The sequence below is a fragment of the Mustela nivalis genome, assembly GCF_964662115.1.
Source record: "Mustela nivalis genome assembly, chromosome: 7".
Classification (NCBI taxonomy): Eukaryota; Metazoa; Chordata; class Mammalia; order Carnivora; family Mustelidae; genus Mustela; species Mustela nivalis.
In genome coordinates, this window is record NC_139026.1 from 110,937,151 (window position 1) to 110,956,863 (window position 19,713).

The following is a 19,713-nucleotide window of genomic DNA, read 5'->3' on the forward strand; positions in this document are numbered from 1 at the left end:
TGGGACCATGACCCAAGCTGAAGGCAGACGCCCAACAGACAGAGCCCCCCAGGCGCCCTGTTTTTATTCTTTTTTTTTTTTTTAAGAAGATTTTATTTATTTGAGAAAGTACGAGCCAGTGAGAGAGAAACAGCACACAAGCAGAGGGGAGGGGCTGAGGGAGAGGGAGAAGCAGATTTCCAGCTGAGCCAGAGCCAGATTTAGGACTTGACCCCAGGACCCCGAGATCATGACCTGAGCCGAAGGCAGACACTTAACAGACTGAGCCATCCAAGTGCCCGTTTTTTTGTTTTAAAGGTTTTATTTATTTATTTTTAAAGATTTTATTTATTTATTTGACAGACCGAGATCACAAGTAGGCAAAGAGGCAGGCGACGGGTGGGGGGGAAGCAAGCTCCCTGCTCAGCATGCTTAGCGAAATAAGTCTAGCTCAGCAGGGAGCCTGAAGAGGGGCTTGATCCCAGGACCTTGAGATCATGACCTGAACCAAAGGCAGAAGCTTAACCCACTGAGCCCACCCAGGTGCCCCTTATTTTTTTGTTATTTTTTAAAAGATTAATTTATTCATTTGTAAGAGAGAGAGCATGAACGAGTCAGCAAGCTAATTCAGGCGAGGGGCAGAGGGAGAGGGAGAGGGAGAATACTTAAGTAGATTCTCCACTGAGTGTGGGGCCAACTCGGGGCTCAATCTCACAAGCCTGAGATTCATGACCTGAACTAAAACCAAGAGTTAGCTTCTCAACCAACTGAGCCACCCAGGTGCCCCAAATATATTTTTTTTAATTTTTTATTTTTTATAAACATATATTTTTATCCCCAGGGGTACAGGTTTACACACTTCACAGCACTCACCAAAGCACAAACCCTCCCCAATGTCCATAATCCCACCCCCTTCTCCCAACCCCCCTCCCCCCAGCAACCCTCAGTTTGTTTTATGAGATTAAGAGTCACTTATGGTTTGTCTCCCTCCCAATTCCATCTTGTTTCATTGATTCTTCTTCTACCCACTTAAGCCCCCATGTTGCATCACCACTTCCTCATATCAGGGAGATCATATGATAGTTGTCTTTCTCTGCTTGACTTATTTCGCTAAGCATGATACACTCTAGTTCCATCCATGTTGTCGCAAATGGCAAGATTTCATTTCTTTTGATGGCTGCATAGTATTCCATTGTGTATATATACCACATCTTTTTGATCCATTCATCTGTTGATGGACATCTAGGTTCTTTCCATAGTTTGGCTATTGTGGACATTGCTGCTAAAAACATTTGGGTGCACGTGCCCCTTTGGATCACTACATTTGTATCTTTAGGGTAAATACCCAATAGTGCAATTGCTGGGTCATAGGGCAGTTCTATTTTCAATATTTTGAGGAACCTCCATGCTGTTTTCCAGAGTGGCTGCACCAGCTTGCATTCCCACCAACAGTGGAGGAGGGTTCCCCTTTCTCCGCATCCTCACCAGCATCTGTCATTTCCTGACTTGTTGCTTTTAGCCATTCTGACTGGTGTGAGGTGATATCTCATTGTGGTTTTGATTTGTAGTTCCCTGATGTTGAGTGATATGGAGCACTTTTTCATGTGTCTGTTGGCCATCTGGATGTCTTCTTTGCAGAAATGTCTGTTCATGTCCTCTGCCCATTTCTTGATTGGATTATTTGTTCTTTGGGTGTTGAGTTTGCTAAGTTCTTTATAGATTTTGGACACTAGTCCTTTATCTGATATGTCGTTTGCAAATATCTTCTCCCATTCTGTCAGTTGTCTTTTGATTTTGTTAACTGTTTCCTTTGCTGTGCAAAAGCTTTTGATCTTGATGAAATCCCAATCGTTCATTTTTGCCCTTGCTTCCCTTGCCTTTGGCGATGTTCCTAGGAAGATGTTGCTGTGGCTGAGGTCGAAGAGGTTGCTGCCTGTGTTCTCCTCAAGGATTTTGATGGATTCCTTTTGTACATTGAGGTCCTTCATCCATTTTGAGTCTATTTTTATGTGTGGTGTAAGGAAATGGTCCAATTTCATTTTTCTGCATGTGGCTGTCCAATTTTCCCAGCACCATTTATTGAAGAGGCTTTCTTTTTTCCATTGGACATTCTTTCCCGCTTTGTCGAAGATTAGTTGACCATAGAGTTGAGGGTCTATTTCTGGGCTCTCTATTCTGTTCCATTGATCTATGTGTCTGTTTTTGTGCCAGTACCATGCTGTCTTGATGATGACAGCTTTGTAATAGAGCTTGAAGTCCGGAATTGTGATGCCACCAACGTTGGCTTTCTTTTTCAATATCCCTTTGGCTATTAGAGGTCTTTTCTGGTTCCATATAAATTTAGGAATTATTTGTTCCATTTCTTTGAAAAAGATGGATGGTACTTTGATAGGAATTGCATTAAATGTGTAGATTGCTTTAGGTAGCATAGACATTTTCACAATATTTATTCTTCCAATTCAGGAGCATGGAACATTTTCCCATTTCTTTGTGTCTTCCTCAATTTCTTTCATGAGTACTTTATAGTTTTCTGAGTATAGATTCTGTGCCTCTTTGGTTAGGTTTATTCCTAGGTATCTTATGGTTTTGGGTGCACTTGTAAATGGGATTGACTCCTTAATTTCTCTTTCTTCTGTCTTGTTGTTGGTGTAGAGAAATGCAACTGATTTCTGTGCATTGATTTTATATCCTGACACTTTACTGAATTCCTGTACAAGTTCTAGCAGTTTTGGAGTGGAGTCTTTTGGGTTTTCCACATATAGTATCATATCATCTGCGAAGAGTGATAATTTGACTTCTTCTTTGCCGATTTGGATGCCTTTAATTTCCTTTTGTTGTCTGATTGCTGAGGCTAGGACCTCTAGTACTATGTTGAATAGCAGTGGTGATAATGGACATCCCTGCCGTGTTCCTGACCTTAGCGGAAAAGCTTTCAGTTTTTCTCCATTGAGAATGGTATTTGGGGGTGCCTGGGTGGCTAAGTGGGTTAAGCCTCTGCCTTTGGCTCAGGTCATGATCTCAGGGTCCTGGGATCAAGCCCCGCATTGGACTCTCTGCTCAGCAGGGAGCTTCCTCCTCTCTCTCTCTGCCTGCCTCTATGCCTACTTGTGATCTCTGTCAAATAAATAAATAAAAATCTTAAAAAAAAAAAAGAATGGTATTTGCGGTGGGTTTTTCATAGATGGCTTTGATGATATTGAGGTATGTGCCCTCTATCCCTACACTTTGAAGAGTTTTGATCAGGAAGGGATGCTGTACTTTGTCAAATGCTTTTTCAGCATCTATTGAGAGTATCATATGGTTCTTGTTCTTTCTTTTATTGATGTGTTGTATCACATTGACTGATTTGCGGATGTTGAACCAACCTTGCAGCCCTGGAATAAATCCCACGTGGTCGTGGTGAATAATCCTTTTAATGTACTGTTGAATCCTATTGGCTAGTATTTTGGTGAGAATTTTCGCATCTGTGTTCATCAAGGATATTGGTCTATAGCTCTCTTTTTTGATGGGGTCCTTGTCTGGTTTTGGGATCAAGGTGATGCTGGCCTCGTAAAATGAGTTTGGAAGTTTTCCTTCCATTTCTATTTTTTGGAACAGTTTTAGGAGAATAGGAATTAGTTCTTCTTTAAATGTTTGGTAGAATTCCCCCGGGAAGCCGTCTGGCCCTGGGCTTTTGTTTGTTTGGAGATTTTTAATGACTGTTTCAATCTCCTTACTGGTTATGGGTCTGTTCAGGCTTTCTATTTCTTCCTGGTTCAGTTGTGGTAGTTTATATGTTTCTAGGAATGCATCCATTTCTTCCAGATTGTCAAATTTGTTGGCGTAGAGTTGCTCATAGTATGTTCTTATAATAGTTTGTATTTCTTTGGTGTTAGTTGTGATCTCTCCTCTTTCATTCATGATTTTATTTATTTGGGTCCTTTATCTTTTCTTTTTGATAAGTCAGGCCAGGGGTTTATCAATTTTATTAATTCTTTTAAAGAACCAGCTCCTAGTTTCGTTGATTTGTTCTATTGTTTTTTTGGTTTCTATTTCATTGATTTCTGCTCTGATCTTTATGATTTCTCTTCTCCTGCTGGGCTTAGGGTTTCTTTCTTGTTCTTTCTCTAGCTCCTTTAGGTGTAGGGTTAGGTTGTGTACCTGAGACCTTTCTTGTTTCTTGAGAAAGGCTTGTACCGCTATATATTTTCCTCTCAGGACTGCCTTTGTTGTGTCCCACAGATTTTGAACCGTTGTATTTTCATTGTCATTTGTTTCCATGATTTTTTTCAATTCTTCTTTAATTTCCTGGTTGACCCATTCATTCTTTAGAAGGATGCTGTTTAGTCTCCATGTGTTTGGGTTCATTTCAAACTTCCTTGTGGTTGAGTTCTAGCTTTAGAGCATTGTGGTCTGAAAATATGCAGGGAATGATCCCAATCTTTTGATACCAATAGAGTCCTGATTTAGGACCGAGGATGTGATCTATTCTGGAGAATGTTCCATGTGCACTAGAGAAGAATGTGTATTCTGTTGCTTTGGGATGACATGTTCTGAATATATCTGTGATGTCCATCTGGTCCAGTGTGTCGTTTAAGGCCTTTATTTCCTTGCTGATCTTTTGCTTGGATGACCTGTCCATTTTAGTGAGGGGAGTGTTAAATTCCCCTACTATTATTGTATTATTGTTGATGTGTTTCTTTGATTTTGTTATTAATTGGTTTATATAGTTGGCTGCTCCCATGTTGGGGGCATAGATATTTAAAATTGTTAGATCTTCTTGTTGGACAGACCCTTTGAGTATGATATAGTGTCCTTCCTCATCTCTTATTATAGTCTTTGGCTTAAAATCTAATTGATCTGATATAAGGATTGCCACTCCTGCTTTCTTCTGATGTCCATTAGCATAGTAAATTCTTTTCCACCCCCTCACTTTAAATCTGGAGGTGTCTTCGGGCTTAAAATGAGTTTCTTGGAGGCAACATATAGATGGGTTTTGTTTTTTTATCCATTCTGATACCCTGTGTCTTTTGACAGGGGCATTTAGCCCATTAACATTCAGGGTAACTATTGAGAGATATGAATTTAGTGCCATTGTATTGCCTGTAAGGTGACTGTTACTGTATATGGTCTCTGTTCCTTTCTGATCTACCACTTGTAGGCTCTCTCTTTGCTTAGAGGACCCCTTTCAATATTTCCTGTAGAGCTGGTTTGGTGTTTGCAAATTCTTTCAGTTTTTGTTTGTCCTGGAAGCTTTTAATCTCTCCTTCTATTTTCAATGATAGCCTAGCTGGATATAGTATTCTTGGCTGCATGTTTTTCTCGTTTAATGCTTTGAAAATATCATGCCAGCTCTTTCTGGCCTGCCAGGTCTCTGTGGATAAGTCAGCTGCCAATCTAATATTTTTACCATTGTATGTTACAGACTTCTTTTCCAGGGCTGCTTTCAGGATTTTCTCTTTGTCACTGAGACTTGTAAATTTTACTATTAGGTGACGGGGTGTGGGCCTATTCTTATTGATTTTGAGGGGTGTTCTCTGAACCTCCTGAATTTTGATGCTCGTTCCCTTTGCCATATTGGGGAAATTCTCCCCAATAATTCTCTCTTCTTCTGGAATCCCAATTATTCTAATGTTGTTTCATCTTATGGTGTCACTTATCTCTCGAATTCTCCCCTTGTGGTCCAGTAGCTGTTTATCCCTCTTTTGCTTAGCTTCTTTATTCTCTGTCATTTGGTCTTCTATATCACTAATTCTTTCTTCTGCCTCATTTATCCTAGCAGTGAGAGCCTCCATTTTTATTGCACCTCATTAATAGATTTTTTAATTTCAACTTGGTTAGATTTTAGTTCTTTTATTTCTCCAGAAAGGGCTTTTATATCTCTCGAGAGGGTTTCTCTAATATCTTCCATGCCTTTTTCGAGCCCGGCTAGAACCTTGAGAATTGTCATTCTGAACTCTAGATCTGACATATTACCAATGTCTGTATTGATTAGGTCCCTAGCCTTCGGTACTGCCTTTTGTTCTTTTTTTTGTGGTGAATTTTTCCGTCTTGTCATTTTGTCCAGATACGAGTATATGAAGGAGCAAGTAAAATACTAAAAGGGTGGCAACAACCCCAGGAAAATATGCTTTAACCAAATCAGAAGAGATCCCAAATCGTGAGGGGGGAGAAAGGGGATAAAAAGAAGTTTAAAAAGGAAGAAAGAAAAAAGAAGAAAAGTAAAGAAAAGAATTAAAAAAAAGAAAACAAATAAAGAAAAATATAAAAAAGAAAAAATATATATTAGATAAACTAGTTAAAAAACGTTAAAAAAGAAAAGGGTAAAAGTTAAAAAAAATTTTACCACAAGGCGAGAAAAAAAAAACAAAAAATGAAAAAGAAAAAAATTAAATTAACTGCAAGACTAAAAAAAATCACAGGGAGAAAGCCATGAGTTCCGTGCTTTGCTTTCTCCTCCTCTGGAATTCTGCTGCTCTCCTTGGTATTGAAACCGCACTCCTTGGTAGGTGAACTTGGTCTCGGCTGGATTTCTTGTTGATCTTCTTGGGGAGGGGCCTGTTGTAGTGATTCTCAAGTGTCTTTGCCCCAGGCGGAATTGCCCGGCCCTTATCAGGGGCTGGGGTGAGTAATCCGCTTGGGTTTGCTTTCAGGAGCTTTTGTTCCCTGAGCGCTTTCCGTAGAGTTCCGGAGGACAGGAATACAAATGGCGGCCTCCTGGTGGAGCCGAGAGCCCGGGGTCCCACTCCTCAGTGTGCCCTCAGAGAACAGCGCCCAATTACTCCCGTCTGCCTGACCTCCGGCCATGCTCCCAGCTCACCGAGCCTGCGACCGGTTCAAGGTAACACCGAGCTGCGAGCTCACTGTCGGCTCTGTCTCTGTAGCCGGCTTTCCCGTTCCAATACCCGCAAGCTCTGCGACACTCAGACACCCCCGATCCTTCTGTGACCCTGCGGGACCTGAGGCCACGCTGACCCCACGTGGGCTTCGTCCAGGTTTAGTCTCTGTAGCGATGTCCCTCAGCGGAACAGACTTTTAAAAGTCCTGATTTTGTGCGCCGTTGCTCCGCTGCTTGCCGGGAGCCGGCCCCTCCCCCCGGGGTCTGTCTTCCCGTTGCTTTGGATTCACGTCTCCGCCAGTCCTACCTTTCAGAAAGTGGTTGTTTTTCTGTTTCCAGAATTGCTGTTCTTCTCTTCGATCTGCCGATGGATCTGCAGGTGTTTGCAATCTTTAGATAAGCTATCTAGCTGATCTCCGGCTAGCTGAAGTAGTCTCAGCCTGCTACTTCTCCGCCATCTTGACTCCTCCTCCCCCAAATATTTTATTTTTAAGCAACATCTACACCCAATGTGGGGCTCGAACTCATGACCCTAAAATCAAGAGTCGCACACTCTATACCCAGGGAGCCAACTAGGCGCCCGTGTGTTTTTATCCTTTGTAAACATGTGAAAGAGTTTCTGAGCCATCCTAGAGGATAGGTTTAGATGGGGAGGGTGCTGGAGAGAGGAAAGTGAGAAGAGGCAAAGTTGTGAAGTTGGAAGGGACCATAGCTTAGCTTAGTAATCAGCTTAATAATCAGCTTTGCTGGGCAGGGGACAGCAGAGAACTCTGCAAGACACATGGATGCATTGAGGAGTCAGCATGTGGCCCAGACCAGAGGTGTTGGGGCATTTAGAGGGTAGAGGCAGTGTGTGGACTGGAGGGATCTGGGCAGACTGCCCAGGGAGGGTCAGAGGGAGGCTGGCAAGTCTTTTGCATAGTGGTTAAGAGCTCAGCCTTTGGGGCGCCTGGGTGGCTCAGTGGGTTAAGCCACTGCCTTCGGGTCGGGTCATGATCTCAGGGTCCTGGGATCGGGTCCTGCATCAGGCTCTCTGCTCAGTGGGGAGCTTGCTTCCCTCTCTCTCGCTGAGAGCCTCTCTGTTTACTTGTGATCTCTCTCTGTCAAATAAATAAATAAAATCTTAAAAAAAAAAAAAGGAGCTTAGCCTTTGCAGTTTGCTTTCTCAGCTCTGTTCTTTACTAGCTCTGGGGCCCTAGCATGATACCTAATTGCTCTGAGGCTCAACAACAAAATACAGTGACTGGTACTGTGTTTATGCTCTCATTACTGCCTGTCAAATGGCAAGGAAGGGGAAGAGCTATGTGTTAGGCATTAAGTCAGAATGAGCAGGGCAAGGTCTCAGAACACACAGAAATTTGGTGTGAAGTCGTTGGCATTCCTGGGTTTGCAAACAAGGAGGCCAGCAGCTACTCCCAAGAAAGCTGAGGCCCCAGGACAAGTTTCTTGATTTCCTATTTCCTAAGCATCAAAGAAAATGACAGCACATATTTCAAAGTTGCATTTTAAATATATGAAATATGAAAAAGTCTCAGGCATGGTGTCTGGCACAATAGGAAGGTCTCAGTAAATGGCTGCCATTGCCATTATTACTTGGCGTCCATCCATTCAGAGGCTCCGGAGCATGTCTGTGCAGGTGAAGTCTCCTGGCTGGGAGTCCGAGGCCAGGGAGCAGGGATGTGATTCAGGGAGTAGGAGCTCTGTTGCTGGGGTTTCTGAAGGGGCACGAAGAGGAAGGAAGGAGAGTAGAGGGACTGCCTGCTTGTACCCCTGTCCCCTTCCTTCCTCTGTCACCTTCCGAGCTGCCTCCACAGCCTCTCCCTCACTGGTTTGCCCTGTACACACCTGGACTTGATGACAAACTTTTTCTCTAGGTGTCTCTCATTTCCCTCATTTCCCAGCAGGGTTGGTGTCCAGTATTGCCTCTCGGCTCTCAATAGACCTCAGGTGCCTCGCCCTGGAAACTAAAGGGATGAAGGAGGGTAGTAGGCCAGTGCCCCTGGGCCTTGTCAACTGAGATCTGAGAGCACTCGCCCGTGGTTGCCTTGTTGCATTTGATTTCTGGTGTCTGGCATATTGCACGTGCATGTTGACTGAATCATTTCTTGTGCCTGCTTTGATGGGATCTTGTCCCCTCAAACTGCAGGAGGCAGAACCTTTGACATCCCCCAGAGACAAGTCCACATGGGGTTGGGGATCTGGATGGCAAGATGGGCTCATGCTCTACCTTCTGGTGCCTACTTCCCACGAGCAACCCCAAGCCTAGCCTCTCCAGAGGTGCCAATTTTAGGGTCAGGGTTTCCACAAGCCCACAAATACCACTTCCTCCTCTTTTCCCAGTGCTCATGAAAGCCCACAGCTGTGATGCATCCAGCAGACTCTGAAGCCGTGAAGTCAAGGCTCTTCTCATCCCAGACACCCCCATCGCCCTCACCTCAGGAATGGAATCTGACAGTTGAGGTCTGGAGTGGTGAACAAGAGGCGAGGGTGTGACCTCAGGGATGGGGGAGGTGCCCTGGCACTGCTCAGCATACCACGAACACAGTTAGTTGTCCATTAGTCCCCACTCTGGGATAGGACTAGAGGCTGAGTGCACCTGAGCCCTCCGGGGCTTTCTAAACCAACAGTCAGCTAATGGAGGCAAGAAGAACATGACGGGTGGCTTATTTCCTTATTTCTAGACCCAAGTGAGTAAGTAGCTCAGAGCTTCTGCTCTGTGCCCGACTCAGGACTCCACCATAGCTCAGGCCAGGGGCTTACCACCCACGCTGGATCCTGGGCCGACATGTGGGGACAGAGAGTGGGGTTAAGGTGCTGTAAGAGAGGCCAACGTGGGAGGCCCGGGGGAGCTGAAGGAAAGTGCCAGGCGGCAGGGAACAGTGGTTTCCATGGAGGCATGACTCCCCTGTGCTGGGACGTGTGTATACAGGGGGCAGGAGCTGCATACACGTGCCTGGTGGGAAAGTGTCCAAGTGCTTTCTCACCAACACAGAGTCTAGGCTCTAAAGGATATGGGGCTTGGAAGGCAGGAGGGTCTAGAGGGAGGAACACCAAACAACTCCTGCTGGAGGAGAGGGGAAAGGTGACTACCTCCAGGACCCTGGCCTGTGAGGCCAAGTTTGTGTTCATACCCACAGTCTAGTACACGTGGACTGTCAGCACTGGAAAATGTCAGGCGCTTCCTCCACCCACCCCAGCCCTGCCTGGTATATGTTGGCAGAGACGGCCCAGGGGAAGCTGTGAGATGCTGGCTCTGACCCAGCTTCGACTCAGTGCCTGCAATGAGCTTAACAACCAGTCTGGGATTTCCAGTATTACCTTAGCACTCTGGACCTTTCTCTTGAGTCAACAACCAACCGTTGCCACTGAGGCTCCCAGTTAGGGACTCATAGCAGGCTTTCAGGGGGCTGACTTAGGCCCTTAGGCCCAAGGGGCTAGAGAACCCAGAATGTCCCATTCCAGAGTCTGGATTTGGTCAGAATGGGGTCCAGGGGCAGGAAGCAGACAGGAGTTTCCTGGGGAAGGTGGGCTGACTCTGCCAAAGAGCTGGGTCCTCCATTGTTTAACGCCAGGGCTGGCCAGGTCATGTGCTCCTTGCAATCTCCTTTGCCTTGTGGCTGCTCTTCCTGAAGTTAGCTCACTGACTGTTGGCTGAATCCCACCAAGCCAAGGGAAGGGCGTGGGGGCCCCAGAGTGGAGTAGGGGCCTGGCCATGATTGGTCTGAATGTTTTACATGGCAGTTTGTCAGAGGGAGGGATATTGAGGAAGAGGGAAGATCAGTGTTCAGAATTCTGTTCAAAAACGCAGGTGAAGAGTGCCATGTGGCAGAGCGTATATGAAATTGGGTGTTGTCTGAGGGGAGGGCCGTGACTCTCACTGCGATGGATCCAGGTACACCGGAGCTGGAGCTGGGCTTGGAATCACGAAGGCAAGAGATACCTGCCTCACGTCACAAGAAGTTTCTGGTTCTTTGTTCCTACGCTGGCTTTCTGGCATCCAACCCAACCCCGTGATGTCCTTTCCTGCCAATGCCACACTCAGCTTCAGATGTCATCACTCACTTCCGGGACAGCAGACTTAGAGCAGCTGCTGCCGGGCCAGCTCCTGTCACGGGCACAAGGCTAGGAGCACCTCCCCCACCTCCCGGGTCACCAGCACATCTGCTTGTGGGTGGGGGCCCGGGTTACACGTGGAGGGGAGCGCTTCCGTGTGGCTCTGGTGAATGGTGTGCCACTGTGACTCAGCAGCCACAGAGGGACAGGCACAGGGCCCACTAAAACTCTGAGCACTCGGCATCTCCGATTTCTTTGCAGCCCCACAAACACTTCACGGGGCAGAGAGTGAAGGTGACTTTCTCATTTCAAGTGTAGATAATAGGTTTGGGGAGCCACATCCAAGTTCAGCCAGCCAGGCAGTGGCCATGTTCAGCCAGACACCAGAACTGACTCCTGGTCCAGTGCTTGTTTCACACAGCCACGTGGCCTCCAATCAAGAACTTTCTCCTGGTTGGAGGTGGGGGAAAAAAGGGGTTAAGACTCTTGGGATCACCTTTAGAGGAGCGTAAGGGAAAAGGGAGGGGGCTAGGGAAGACCACTGTATTGGCTTGGTGGGAAAAATGGATGGGAAATGTTTTCAACAGCAGACCTCTCCAAATCCAAGGGACCAAGAATATTCATAGCGCTGCTGTAGACACCATTTGCTGTGATGAAAACTACAGCAGACTCTCCCCGGCTGAACTTAGTTATGGGCTCTCAAAGCCAAGATCAGTTCCTAGGCCCGTGAAGGCCCAAACACATTTGTTAATGTTTAAGCCCTTCTCAGTTGCCAGGTCCAGGGGCACAGCCTCACCTCAGCTGAAGGAGACTTGTTAGCATTCTTGTCAGCCACCACCCCCTGGAGACAAGCAGGCAGCTGCTCCTGCTATCATGGCCCAATCCACAGAGAGTCTCTGTTCTCCCCCAGGGTCCTTGGAGAATTCCTCTCCAGGGAAAAGGAAGTACGGAGTTTGGGGTAGGAGGCCTGAAAATCCCGTTGCTTCCACTTGCTTTATACAAGAAGTTCTTCACTGACTTCAACTTTTTTTGGTTTTTTTTTAGTTTAATATTTTATTTTTAAGTAATCCCTATATCCAATGTGGGGCTTGAACTTACAACCTCAGGATCAAGAGCTGCATGCTCCACTGAGTCAGCCAGGTGCCCCTGGCCTAGGTAGGAGCAGAATGTACGTACTCCCCAGGCTGGGTGGGCAAGGGGGCCAGGCTGCCAGGCTGCCCACCCTGGAGAGGCCAATAGGCCCCCCTCCCCATTCAGTGCCATCCAATTCATTCTGCTGATTAAGGCCTCCTCCAGGGTCAACCCACCGATGCCCTTCTCCTTCATCAGGTTCCTAGTTTCCTGATCATGGAGCTAGGTTTTGAAGCCATGTCTTCTTTTTATTGCCCTTAAGACCCCTCCCATCCTACCTTCTCCAACAGCAAAGGTACCCTTTCTCCATTAGGCACCCCCCCACCACTGTGCTGCAGCAAAACTTCCCATGCTCACCCAGAGATGAGAAAGCAGATGTTGGGGGGCGGGGCGGGGCAAGTGCGATCCTCAGCTAGGGCAGAAAGACAATTTTTCTGTTTGCTCTTTTCTTTCAAGATACATAGTAAGATAAAGGGAAAGAGAGGCAGGAATATTCTCCTGTTTTTTTTTTCCAATCCAAACAAAATTGTGGGGGGCAGGTAGAAAGACTGGAGCGGGATGGGGTGGGGTGGAAGGTGGGGATGAGTGGGAGGAGATAGGAGGAACAAGCAGCAACACAGCTCACCGCCCTCCCTCCACCCCACCCCCATAAATACGAGCCCCGCCAAAGGACAGGCTAGGAGGGGGGCACCTCAAGGAGGGAAGAAATGATCCTCTTCCACACAAAAGAAAAAAACAATGACTGACTTTATTTTGGTTGTTGGCCACAGGAGTGCAAATAGCTGGAGGGTAAATGTGCACTCCCCTACACAAAACTGAAGAAAAGTTACTACTTGTTTCCCTCGTTCCTTCCCACTCAAGACTCTAAACTTCATGAACAGGGTGGGCATGGCTCTTCACACACAGAGGCCTGAACTCAGTGTACACATCGACGTCAAGCCCTGCAATCAGCGCGGCGGGCACACCCCTCTCCCCACTTTCCTCCGGCAGGGTGTTGCAGAAGACTTGTCTTTTCTTGATGCTTCTTCCAAGTATCTTCCCATAGGAAAACTTGGCAGGGTCCTGGGTCTGCTCTCTGCATCTTCCAGGAACAGGGGCCCAGGCCATGGTGGGGTGATTCACTCAGAAGAGACACTCACTCTGGGGTGAGTTAAGGCTCTACCAACTCTGATCCCCTGGGCTGTAGATGAGGCATTAGGGAAAAGAGGGTGTCTCCCCAAGTTGAGTGCTGGTTTTTTCCCACGGGTATAAGGCACCAAATGCTGACCCAAGGCCAGCATCCTTCAGCCTCAGGCATGGCCTTCCCCACCCAGATTTTTATAGGTGACCTTAACAGGTGATGAAGACTTGAGACAGAAACAGTATTCTGTCCGAATAGGGAGGATGGCACCAAGTAAGTCTGGCCCTGGTTACATTTTAAAAATGGTACTTAATTCTTTAAATACAGATTTTAAAAAACTGTTAAATAAAATGCAGCTAGGGAAAGGGGACTGTTGGCTGTTAGGTGCTGCTTGTGTTTTTTTCCCACAGGTAAGACCTGGCATTCAAGCTCTTGGGGAGACAACCTGAAGGCCACAGTGCCTAAACTTGAGTATTCTGCCGGGCCTTTTTGCTAAGAAACATTCACTTTCTCATTGCTTGGTGTGCCAGCTGCCTCTGGTCATGTATGAATGAACCCTTGTTCTTTTGGCTTGGCTCTCAATCAACATTGTAACACTAACATAACCTAGCCTTTACCTGGATGAATTCCTTATCCTTGATAATGACTCTGGAAGACCAGGGACCCACGACATGTCCCCTGGAGCCCTTGCGGGAAGAGTAGGTTTGGTGGAGCTACCTTAAGATGAAGGTGGAGGTGGAGGTGGCTGGTGGCTGTAGGAGGCAGGAGGGAAAAGGCAGGGTGTCCCCCTGAGCTGAGAGTGCTGGTTTGTTCCCAGTAAGGCACTGAGTGCTGACTCAGGCTCAGCATTGTCCAGCCTCAGGCGAGCACCCCTCAGTGGCCCAGCTGAAGGTTCTGTGAACATTGCCTGTCTATGGCAACTGTACTGTGTAAGATAAGTTCCTGAGAGCAAACAGAAGGTTCAGCCCAGCATTCTAAGTAACTAAAAATAAACGCACAACTCTGTTGGCTCACCAGATAGATGTGAGATGAACTTGGGTAGGAAGGAGACAGCCCCTAGAGGAGCTGGGACTGCCTTCCTTCAATATTAGTTACTATCAAGAAAGGCGTCTGTCCATCTACAAAAGCCCTGATTCAAGAATCTCAAACCCTTCAATGTTTTGCCCTCCCATGGATCCTGTGGGCTGGTTAACAAGGAGGGAGGACCCACTAGTTAAATGATAAGCCTCAGGCTTCCTCTGAAGTCAGAGAAGAGACAGGAACGAGTCTCATGTCTGAATGCTAACCTTAATCTTGTCTTACTCCCTTTCCTTACCGCGCTTTCACGTGTGGACAGACACCAGCAACCTCCTTCTCATCTCACAAGCTGTGTGAGGCAGCGCCACACCTGCACTGGGGACTCCAAATGCCCCTTCCCCTGGGTCTGGTGGAATGCTCCACCTGCCTACTTCAGAGACTGGCCCATGAAACCGAGGTCTTTCATGCTCCAGGCTAGTCCTTTCTGGGTTCAAAGGCTTAAATCCAGCCTTCTTTAGAGCCAGATGTCCACTCTGGTTCAGAAAGGCCATGCTGACCATGAAAAGGAAGGTGCTCGTGTGTGTGCACGTGCGTGTGAATCGTGCGTGTACTGTGGGACGCGGTCTCCTCTTCCACTTAGGTCTCGGTAACAGGTGGCTTCCCAGGCAGAGGCAGCTGGCACACAGGGCCTACCCACAGAAGTGAGGACTCCAGGCTCCCTGTTTGAGCCCCACCTGCAAGAAGACCTCAGGGCGGGGAACACAAGGAGTGGGACTGTCACAAAATGCTACCTGGTGAAGCTCGGCAGCAACAGGAGATCCATCTGGGAGTGTCCATGAAAGGCCTGTGTGACCCTGGGCACCTGGTTTAACAGGCTCTTTGTTTTAGCATCTGAGGTGCAGCTCTGGCCCCCGGGCTGATGTCTCAGCTAAGAGGATTTTCTTACCCTCTTCACTGAGCAATGCTGGTGGGGGGGGAGGGCGGAGAATCTTCCGAGCAGGTAACCCAACAGGAGAAGGTGATTCTCCGTAAGAGGGCCAGTCTGGCCAGCTCATCAAATAAAATGGCACATTCTCTCCGTTTGCCATTTTTCACTCTGATTCCTAAGAAGGGACCAGGAAGATTCAGGGTTCAGGAGGGATTGCGGAGCAATAAGACCTGGTTGTTTCTTGGAAGAAAAGAGAGGATGTGCTTCTGCGGTGGCACTTGCGTGGAGGCTTGGGCAGTCTCCTTTCTGGTTACCTGCCTAAAACTAGCAATCATCATCTCCTGCCACCTGGGGCTGCTGTGAACTGTGGCCAAATCCTGCCTGTTTCCAGCTCTAATCAAAGCCCCTCTGAGAAACAAAAAGTGACTGAAATCAGCACAGGTGATGACTACTGAACTCCAGCCTTCCCCAAGGCATAGGGCTATGGCATGTACCATAGCCACACAATGTTCACTTGAGCTAGTTCTGTCTTTTCTGCCTGAGATGTCCACGTCTGTGTCAGAGAGAGATAGCTGGCAATAAAGCTGAAAGGCTCTGGGAACCAGCTTCCATGGCAGTTGGCTCTAGGCTGGACAACCCTCACCTCCACCCATTTATTGCCATTTTGTCTCTCCCTGCTGCCGTTACTGCGCCAGAGGGAGACATGTGCCTTTGGGATTAGCTGTTGGGCGATGACAAAGTCATCACACCAAGGGAGGGGAAGAGCTGGAATGTGTCTCCATTTGGAGACAAACCCAAGAGGCTTCTTGTAGCCAAGAGAGAAGAGCTGGCCAGGATTGTTCCCTTTAATCTCTTGGGGATGATTCCAGTCCAAAGAAGGGTGATAGCATCTCTCCAAGACCCTATGCTGAATGTTCTCGTAGACACTGACACATCTAAATGATTAAGGCCCAGAGGCTGCTGACCCCATGCCACTGGGCTCCCTGGTCAGCTGTGTCAAAGGACAGAGGCCAGGGTGGCAGCAGGACTGGCAAGGAATGCTGCCAGGGGCACAGGACCACACCAACTTGAAGACTCTTGCTTTCACAGAACATGCTGCTTCTCTTTTAGAGGGTAACGGGGGCCTGGTTCTGAAGAACAGCGTCTATGACACTAAGTTGTTTTATGCATTTTCTCAAATGACAGCAGTTGATGGCTGAGCCACGATACTATGGAGTTGTGTTCTTTAAACAAGCTTGTACACACACTCATACATGTGCCAGACATCTAAATGACTTGAGTGGATACCATCTACCTGCAAAAGGCAGGTGCTGGAATGTGGAACTACATCCTGGCTCATGGCCAAGTCTGGTAAAATGACTTAAGAAATACACTCTGTATTTCTTTGAAAAACTTTTATTGCGCAGAAAATGGCCCATTCCCCTTTGCAGCTTGGTTATTACCACCTTTCAAATGTTTTCCTTTGAACTCTAACTCCTGCCCCACTGAAAAATTTCTTCTCTTCTGAAATGAAAAAGAATAACCTATCATTGCTGGTCAAAAGCAACTGGAAGATGGTTTCTGGGGGCAAAAGCCCAAAGACATCACTCAAACAGGGTGAGAACCCCACACAGAGGCCCGCAGACTCAGGAATGGAGATGCCTGCTGCTTTCCCTCTGGTGATGGGGAGCTGGTTGCCCATCATATCGGCCTTGTGTTTGGGCTCACTCAAACTCTGGCATTTCATTTCCTGCATCCCCTGCCTTGAAGGGGACTTCAGTCTGGGGAAGAACAGTTGCCTGGAGCTGCATGCGTTTCCAGAGTTGGAAAACATTTCATGCAGCATGTCACCAGGGTTCTAAAATAAACTGCAAACTAGTGGTTATAAAACGGGAGCTTTAAAGGAAAGGTGCGCTGCAAGAGCTGGAAGGAACACTGTGGAGAGCGGAGAACTAGGGCACATGTTGGAGGCTTGTGGATTTTAGAAGCTTATCTGGAAGGTCTTCAGTCCCCTTTCTAGTAATCGCAGGTCACTGGGTGTGCTTCACAGGAATGCAGTAGTGTTAAGAGGCTAACCGGCTGGCAGTGGGGCGCACGGTCCCATGTGGCATTCCCACCACATGAGGCCACTAACAGCATCTCCCTGCGGCCCCATCCTGTAGCCGCCACTTGGCACAGCACTGCCTTGTTCTGGGGTTTGCAAAAGCCTCGAGGGATGGAGGCGGCTCTTTGGGGGGCTGGTCCAGTTCTGGTGGCATTCAGGAGACGAAGAGGGTTAGGGACAAGGCCACACAGGCGATGAAAGTCCTGTCTCAAGTTCAATTTTACCAGAAGGCTGAGGTTTAAAGGAAGAATCTAGAACACCCTCCTCTTGCCTCCTCTTCCTCAAGGCGAGAGGAAGGAACAGGAAGCGAAGGAGTCAGAGCTGTGACGGTTGCTAGCAGCACCCCTCCTGCGTTTCCACAGGAGAGCCATGGCAGCTTTTGGACAAAGTGAAGAGTGAGACAGGTTCTCTGCTCCTTTGTACTAGGAATGAAGGTTCAAGTTGAGGCATGGTGGGGCTCCCATGGAAGTGCCAAGGTTGGTGCAGACACCTGATCTAGGCTGCCCTGAAGAGCTGCCAGGCCTCTGTTCGCCCTCCACCAGCCCCTCTCCACCAGAAGTCCACCAGAGGCCCCTTCCACACTGGCCCCGCCCAGGCAGGAACCCTCCCCGGGCTGACTGCCTGTCAGTCACCAGGTCTTCCCCACTGTGGCTCTGTGAGCTAGCCGGATGATGTCGGTCTCTGGCTCAACTATGAGAAATGAGCAGTTTGACTCAAGGAGCCAGTTCCATGGTGTTCATTATCCCTGGCCTTCCATGAAGATAGGGTTACACAGGAGGTTTGGGGTGGAGTCAACTATGAGAGACCAACCTCAATTCCAACATCTGCATCTCTGTCTGGTTGGCTATGAGGCTGGGCTGAGGGAATTCTCAGCAGCCAGATGGATTACAAGGTCCTGGCACACACTGCCAGCCTGGAAAAGGGCTCACCTTTCATAATAAATGTGCTGAGGGGAGGTGAAACCCTGGCACTAAAACGGAGAAAAAAAAGTGGGTTCTTCAGAGCCAGGGTCAACAGGAAGAGGCGAGTGGCATCTGTGCCCTTTGGCCTGGCCTCCAACAGTGCTGAAATGTACCCTTAGACAAATGAGTGGTGCAGACACGAAGTTTGGTACCACAGTGAGGGTGGGCTGGGTGGAGGAGGAGGGGCGGACACCCAGTACAGGAGGGGACAGGAGAGCTAGGAGCAAGAACCCACGCAGGGGTCTCAGCTGCTCCCTGATGCCAACTGGGTCAGTGACACTCTGAAGAAGGCTAATAAATAGACGGCTGGGACAGTGTTCAGTTAGGTCGGGATGGGACCGTGTAGGTGGACGCGGCACACACACCCGTCACTCCCACACCGGGTGCCAAGTGATCAGTGTCTCTAGTAAAGATATAAAAAGGAAGTTACTTCTTTTCAAGTATTAAAAAAATAAGTTAATTGACAAAAAGGGTCCGAAGCGGCTGAGCATCTTGCTAGGCTGACAGCTTCATCTCAATGTGCAAACACAGGAAAAATGTCAGGGAAAAAGATAATCTCCTACCCCGACGTGAGGCGCTGAACGGTAATGACGCCTGTCTGTCAACTGGGGGCTAGAAATGCAGGGCCTCATCCTGTCCCCCAAAATCAGTATTTTCCAGTGTGAAAATTGTTGTGAATTCAAAGCAGAATGCAGCAGTCCACAGGCCTCTCAGGTCAAAGCCAGAGAGAGGCCTGGGGCGTCTGGCCATGAGGGGTCCAGTGTGCGGTGCAGGGGCCCGGGGGGCAGACCCCTCCTGGGTCCTCCTTACTTGCAACATGAATTCCGGAGCCAGCCCATCTCCAGCTTCCCCTGTGATGCTGGGGTAGGTGGTCACCTGCGGGCCACTGCCCCCCTCGCCGGGCTTGCTTCCCATCTTGTCCCCGTCACCGGGGTGTCCTCTTCATTTCTTTGGTGGTGCTTCAGGAAGCATGAAGAAGATTGCCGTCCCTTCCGCTCCGTGGAGGTGTACTCTGGTGGCTGTGGTTTTGACAGGCAGTGAGCAGATTTCTTCTCTTGTCTCCTCTTGTAGAAGGAGGAGCACCAGCCACTGTGGAGCCTCGGGGAGCAGGCAGGTTTTCTTTATTCCCACTTCACGTGTCAAATATTCCTCTCTCTCACTGGAGCAGGGAGTCAGGGTGGGCCCCTTCCAAGGAGGCTGAGTCACCTCAGATAATCATCTTCAACTGGGGTTCCCCAGAGCATAGACCTTGACCCACTTTTCAAGAGGCACATAGACATTTGCATGTAAACTCCCAGGAGGTGCCAGGCCTTCTGAGAGATCTTTCATCTGGGTGGTTTGGAAGAACCCAGCCTGGGTCAGGTGGATGCCACAGACCAGCCAGCCGGTGCACAGCTGGAGCTCAGGACCAGTTCAGGCTGAAGCCCTTGGACAACATGACGGCCTCCAGGTCCTTGTCCTCTTCTTTTTCCCGGAGTCGCTGCTCCTCGAGCAGGGCCACGAGGGCATCTCTCTGTTCCACCACCTCCAGCATCTCGTTCAAGATCTTCTTCTCCTCTGACAACTCCTCCTCAGTTTTCAGGTGATCTGGGCAGTGGCCAAAGACATTAGGTCTCTAGGGCC

The 19,713-nt window shown here is 48.2% G+C and overlaps 1 protein-coding gene across 3 annotated transcripts in view; it reads right to left on the minus strand.

Moving 5' to 3' along the window:
- Window positions 1-12,709: 12,709 nt before the first annotated feature.
- MICAL3 (microtubule associated monooxygenase, calponin and LIM domain containing 3) overlaps window positions 12,710-19,713 on the minus strand; it is a 198,362-nt gene continuing 191,358 nt past the window's right edge. For all 3 annotated transcript variants that reach the window (XM_082738147.1, XM_082738146.1, XM_082738145.1), the window contains one exon: window positions 12,710-19,677. In XM_082738147.1, coding sequence (XP_082594273.1) covers window positions 19,493-19,677 — 185 coding nt within the window. In that variant the 3' untranslated portion in view covers window positions 12,710-19,492. The remainder of the gene's footprint in view (window positions 19,678-19,713) is intronic.